We start from the raw sequence: 6,466 nt of genomic DNA, 5'->3' as shown, positions 1-6,466 counted from the left end.
AGGACGTATCCACCGCGCTGGTACCCAGCGTATTGCCTCTCCCTTGCGGATCGCCGCGTATCCTCTTCCTCCTGTTATAAAGGTCCAACCATCCTCCCAGACCCCTGACTCAGGATCTCGAACCCTGACTGGAGGGCCGTCTTCCACCGCTGCTTTGGCCCAATGTTTGTCGACCGGAGCATTTCGATTTTCCCCGCGCACAAAATGATTCAGGCCAAATAGTGCGCGAGCTAAAAGGTTGGCCTGGAGGGGTAAGGGGACACGTTTCCCACCTATGCCCAATCCGTCCCCCTCCCCAAGCGCCCGTAAGCGTTGCTTCAGAACTTGATGGGTATGTTCAACTATGGCCTGACCTTGGCTGTTATATGGAATTCCCTGTTTTAATTGGATGCCCCATTTGTTGGCACACTCCTGGGTACTATGAGCAACAAATGCAGCTCCATTGTCTGTTTTGATGACCTCAGGAAGTCCCAAGACAGCGATTGTTGTTTCCCAATGAGATTGTGCGGCTTTGGCGGTTGCTTTACGGTGACAGGTAGCCACAAGGTATGTGCTGGCCATATCAATGGTGACGGCAAGCCACGCTTGCGGTTGGAAGGGCGCATGCCAGGTAAAGTCAGTTTGCCAGATGTGGTTAGGCTGTAGACCTCGAGGGTTAACTCCCGCCCCCCACAAAGGGCTATGTTGACAGTATGGGCAGGTGGCTACCACTGCTCTTGCGTCTGAAATGGAAATGCTGCACGATTTGGCTAGTCCACGTGCACCTATGTGAAAGTGGTCATGGAGTGCGCGCGCGTCCTGAAGGGTGTACACCCGCGTCGCGGCTTGGTCTGCCACTGCATTACCCCTTTGGTAGTATCCAGGGACATTGGTATGGCTCTTTACATGTAATATGGACACAGTACTTCCGCGATCCTGTAGATGGTTCTCAAGCATACAGGCAATATCCGTGCCCGCCCAGCCGGGCGTGGCCATGGAGGCCAGGAGCTTAAAGACAAACATAGAATCTGTGACAATGTTTACATGGCCCTCATACGGTAAGTCGAGAGCCAGGCACACGGCTTTTGCCTCCAAAAATTGTACTGATTGAGCGGTATCTTGGGCAGAAACAGACTGCCATTCACCCTTGTCTTGCCATACTACTACCGCTCGGCCCGTTTGTGACGAGGCATCTGTAAAGACTGTCAGGCCTGGTTGAGGTCGCGTCAGTACTCGGACTGACGCGGATGGGTGAATAATGCGCAAGTGAGTCCAACCTTGGAGCGTTGGCCCACATCGTATCTTCCCAGGGTATCCTTCTAAAGCTAGCACTATTTTTTTTTTTTTTTTTTTTTTTTTTGGTTGCATAATTGCTCCTCCCAGCACTGGGTTTTATACGGGAGCCAGAGAGTGGAGGGTTCGGTACCGAACATACGCAGAGCGGCCGTCCACATCTTTGTTATCATGGCCGCTAGCACACTAGAGTGGGGCACAAATGCACTATGCATTTGTGAGGAAAAGTTACTCCGGACGGCACATTCTGGGCATGCTCCAAGACATGCTTTATGGTTGCCCCTATCGACGCTCCTTTTGGCGCCGTGAGCAGTGCGCTCTTAGTCTGCTCATTGCCCTGCTGACGAATACACTCCAGCATAATTGCGTTCTTGGCCTCCCCCGGCAAGGTTGCTGCCGATTCTAGGGAGGCCTGCAAACGGTTGCAAAAATCGGCAAAATTTTCCGTTAATCCTTGCTTCACCTGTGTCCATGGTTCGGGGGGTTTCACATAACGCTGCAGATCATTGAACGCTTCACGGGCTGCCCGCGCTGTGGCGTTCAATTCTGCAGTCCGTAGACCGGCCGCTTGCTGTTGGGCGGTTAGCCCTGCATCAGACCCTTTCAAGCGCCCCAAAGTGGAGTGCCTGAGGGGGCTCTGTGAATCTTGTGTCGCCTGTATCAACATTTGATGTAGCCTACTCTCCCACTGCTCTTTCCACAGGACATTCTCAGTCGGTGTTAAAATCATCTGCGCTAATTGGCGACAGTCCGCCGGGGTGGCCGGACCTGCACCCAACAGGTTATCAAGCATTGCCTGCGTGAGCGGGTGATTCAGGCCGTGTTCTGCCTTTGTTTTAATCAATTGTGTAATCACTTTAGCATCCCAAGGCCGCCACTCCATCCCCGCTGCGGTTATAGTCACAGGGAACACCTGTACCGCTGCTCCCGGGCGGACGGCCAAACCAGATAGCAACACATCTTTAGCAACAAGGTCCCAATTGGGCAGCTGGATTGTGTCACTGCTTCGCTTCCCACCCCCTTGCTGCACTATACCTTTCTGCCTCCCAACTTCTTCCTCCAATCGTTGCAGCACCTCGAGCACCTTGCGCAAGTCTGAGCTAAGTTCTGAGTGGCCTTGACTGTCTGGGTTGTCTTGACTACCACCTCTCCCCATGTCCTGTTGTTCTTTCCATTCTCCTTCACCCCCCGCCCTCGTTGTGCCCACATCCTGTCGCTCTGGCGAGTGCGCAGCCGCTGATGGACCGCGCATACGCTGCAACTGCTCCGTTAACTTCTGCATGTCTGCATCAGCTTCTGTCCTGCTCCTCTCTCCCCCCGGTGCTCCCTCGGCTCCCCAATTAGGTTTAATCAAGCACCCCGGTAGCCATTCGTCGGCAGGCACCACCGGACGCCTGTCGATGGGGGCTGATGGAAGCGAGGCGTCTGTGTCAGCTTCTGTCCTATCTCCCTCTCCTCCCGCTGTCCCCGTGTCTCTCCACGTTTGTCTAATCAAGCACCCCGGTAGCCATTCGTCGGCAGACACTACCGGACGCCTGTCGATGGGCGCCGATGGACGCGAGGCGTCTGTGTCAGTTCTTGTCCTATCTCCCTCTCCTCCCGCTGTCTCCGTGTCTTTCCACGTTCGTTTAATCAAGCACTCCGGTAGCCATTCGTCAGCAGACACCACCGGACGCCTGTCGATGGGGGCTGATGGAAGTGAGGCGTCTGCCTCACTCTCAGGCTCTTCCTGGACAGGAGGCAATCCTCCCTCGCCCGGAGTGTAATGGGCGGCTCGCAACTCCTCCCAAGGATAACTAGGAGGTGTAGGGTTACACGTTTGCAGCGCTGCAGCTGACACGGGCTGCACCGGCAGAACTTGTGGCTCCAATGGGGACAAATGGTCCTCATCGGCGCTATCAGCCGCTCGCGTCACCGATTTGGATACCCCCGGCGAGTTCGAGCGGTCCCCCGTTTGGGTGCCCTGCGGCTGCGAGTCATACAGCAAGCCCCGTGCTGCCTGCCAAGCCTCCTGCTCCTCCCGTGCTCGGCGAAGCAGGGTAAGCACAACACCCCAAGCCTTAAGGTCTTTTCCCGAGTGGCCGGACATAGTCCGCTCTGCTAACACCTCGGAGCACCGAGGCCAATTTGATGAGATAAGAATGTCAGCAGGACGCTGTACAGCACCCTCCTGGATTAGGCGTTCAACACACGCCGAAATTGCGCTCGACTTCACAGAAGTTCCCCATTCCTGCGCGCACGTTTGAATTACCTTAATCACCGCTTCCATCGTCTGTCTGGCGCCACCCCTGTCGCCCCGGCGACCACCCTCACCCTATCACGTCGGGGTCTCCACTTTGTTGCCGTCGCAACAATACCCAGAGTTAGGGTGAGGTCAGGAGCCCGCAACCCTGCCCGCCCCTGGGCCACACCACACTGACTCCCTAGGGAGGATGCGGCAAATGGCGTTTATTGCGTCATTACAATTCTTTATATACGCGCTCGCACTGTCTTTTCCTGTCTTAACCCTGCCTCGTCGGGACGTCACATCCCGTGATCTTCCGCAGCGCCCCGTGTCGCCTACCACAGGCCCCAGGGCTCCTCAGGCAGCTCCAGTGACACAGCAGCCTGCCCTGAATTGACACACATAGCAACAGGTTTTCATTTATTTCTCCACACAAGCACGTGATTGCTCCTTTGCTCTTCTCTGAAGTCATCCTTGCTCTGTGGAGAGCCTTTCCCCAAGTCAGTGTGTCCATGCTGGCCCAGTCAGCCATTCTTGCACCCCTCCCTTGGGCTCCACACAGGACCCCGGTCTGGTGGTGCTGCTCTGCAGGGCAAGAGGGCTGTGGGGCCCCAGGGTGACTCCACCTCAGCGATGCTGATCAGGGCAGAGGCTGCTGGGTGAGCACCACTGCATCTGACAACCTCCCACCCAGAATCTCCAGCTGTGGCCATGGAGGATGGCTGGAACAATCATGGGGCATTGCACATTGCTCAGCATGTGTTCAGAGGTGTCATTAGACCCAGCCCACTCCCTCTCTTGAGCGACATGTTGGGCATTCCTTACTTTGGCCCTTTACATTTACTTTACTTTGCCTGGTTTTGAGAATCTCTTCTCACTGCCCATTCCAGGAATACGCTGCCCCTAGAGATGCCCTGTGCTCTCTAGGTGACTCCACATTCCCCTCCAGAAGGATGGGCATCTGTCACCAGCCCTTCAATATGTGGGACAGTCCCCACTCACCCTCTCCAGGGACCCTAGGTACTTCCAAGTGACAGCTAAATCCAACCCTCATTCCTACACACATCACCCAAAAGAGATGATGCCCCTTAGCCCATGGAAAATGTAAGCACAACAACAGGGCCTTTTCGGGTGTAATTCCCTGAGCAGATTCTTGGCTCCAGCTTTGGAAAAAAGACCCCATCATTCAGGCACAGTATTAAGGAGACCCTCTTTTATTACAGAGATGTTACTTGGGAGGCCAGCTCTGAGACAGTGATAGATAGATTTACAGAAGGCCTCTGGGTGAGAAAGACAAGGTTTGTGCCTCCAGAAATGCGGGAGGAATTCAGACATTTCTGCACAAACGTGACTATCACAGACAGAACTCCCAAAGCACAAGAGATGCTGGAGATAAAGTGGGAATCAGTTGTGAGGAGAGATGGGCAGCTCATTGCTGTTGAACTAGTACCATCTGGATCAGTTTCCTCACTGCCTGCTGGAGCTCCTTGTTCCTCATGCTGTAGATGAGAGGGTTCACTGTTGGAGGCACCACTGAGTACAGAACAGCCAGCACCAGATCCAGAACTGGGGAGGAGATAGAAGGTGGCTTCAGGTAGGCAAACATGATAGTGCTGAGAAACAGGGAGACCACGGCCAGGTGAGGGAGGCACATGGAGAAGGCTTTGTGCCGGCCCTGCTCAGAGGGGATCCTCAACACAGCCCTGAAGATCTGTACATAGGACAGCACAATGAAAATGAAACATCCAAACATTAAACATTCACTAATCCCAAGAAGCCCAACTCCCCTAAAGTAGGAGTCTGCGCAGGAGAGCTTGAGGATCTGGGAAATTTCACAGAAGAACTGGTCCACTGTGTTGCCTTGGCAGAGAGGGAGTAAAAATGTGTTAGCAGTGTGAAGGAGAGCATTGAGAAAGCCACTGGCCCAGGCAGCAGCTGCCATTCTGACACATGCTCTGCTGTCCATGATTGTGCCATAGTGCAGAGGTTGGCAGATGGCAACGTAGCGGTCATAGGCCATGACTGTGAGGAGAGAATACTCGGCTGAAAACAAGAAGAAAACCAGGAAGACCTGGGCAGCACATCCCAAATAGGAAATGGCCCTGGTGTTCCACAGGGAATTGGCCATGGATTTGGGGACAGTGGTGGAGATGGAGCCAAGGTCGAGGAGGGAGAGGTTGAGGAGGAAGAAGTACATGGGGGTGTGGAGGTTGGGCACACAGGCTACGGCTGTGATGATGAGGCCATTGCCCAGGAGTGCAGCCAGGTAGATGCCCAGGAAGAGCAAGAAGTGCAAGAGCTGCAGTTCCCGTGTGTCAGCATACACCAGGAGGAGGAACTCACTGAGGGAGCTGCTGTTGGACATGTTGCACCTCCTGAGCTTGGGGGACTGTCCAAGGAAGAACAGATAGACGCAAATTAGGACACACTTCTCGGAGCAAAGCTCTTTCAACCCCCCTCCCCTGAAACACACACACATTAGCACTCCCCATCTCAGCTGCACCATCACTGAGCTCCATGGCTTAAACTCTGGTTTTTGCTGGCTGAGTTTGCCATGAGGAGCAGCGGCCTCTGCCCGTGGGCTCCCGAGGAGTCAGCCCTGACCTACAGCACTGCCTACATGGGAACAGACGTGACTAAGATTTATATTCCCAGTTCCAGTCAGATTTAATCCACTGCATTCTAAACAATGTAGGTTCATGAATAGTTTTAAGTCTTCTTTGGTTTTGTTTTCTTTAGTTGAATTTGACCCTGTCACACCGGAGGAGGATTCTTGGAGGTAGAAATCATCCACACTTCTGCTGCACTCAGAATGACCATTTCTGATTCCAGTAGGGCAAAAGGATTCACTCTGGCTTTGGTGCAGAGGGAAGAGTGCTGGCTTGTTCCCAGGTGCCCTCTGCCCCCATCTCAGAGGTGTAGAACTATTGCGGAAAGTTTCCTTTTCATGTTACCAAAAAGGGAATTGCA

The 6,466-nt window shown here is 53.9% G+C and overlaps 1 protein-coding gene across 1 annotated transcript; it reads right to left on the bottom strand.

Moving 5' to 3' along the window:
* Positions 1-4,925: 4,925 nt before the first annotated feature.
* On the bottom strand, positions 4,926-5,861 carry LOC134154489 (olfactory receptor 14J1-like). Its single transcript, XM_062601160.1, has one exon. The coding sequence runs from the start codon at positions 5,859-5,861 to the stop codon at positions 4,926-4,928; it is 936 nt and encodes a 311-aa protein (XP_062457144.1).
* Positions 5,862-6,466: the final 605 nt, after the last annotated feature.

This window comes from Rhea pennata, unplaced genomic scaffold (assembly GCF_028389875.1).
Source record: "Rhea pennata isolate bPtePen1 unplaced genomic scaffold, bPtePen1.pri scaffold_32, whole genome shotgun sequence".
NCBI lineage: Eukaryota > Metazoa > Chordata > Aves > Rheiformes > Rheidae > Rhea > Rhea pennata.
This window is presented reverse-complemented; position numbering and strand designations above follow the sequence as displayed.

Bases quoted from the DNA above. Each gene is read 5' to 3' on its own strand.
- LOC134154489 (XM_062601160.1), bottom strand. From the start codon at position 5,861: ATGTCCAACAGCAGCTCCCTCAGTGAGTTCCTCCTCCTGGTGTATGCT.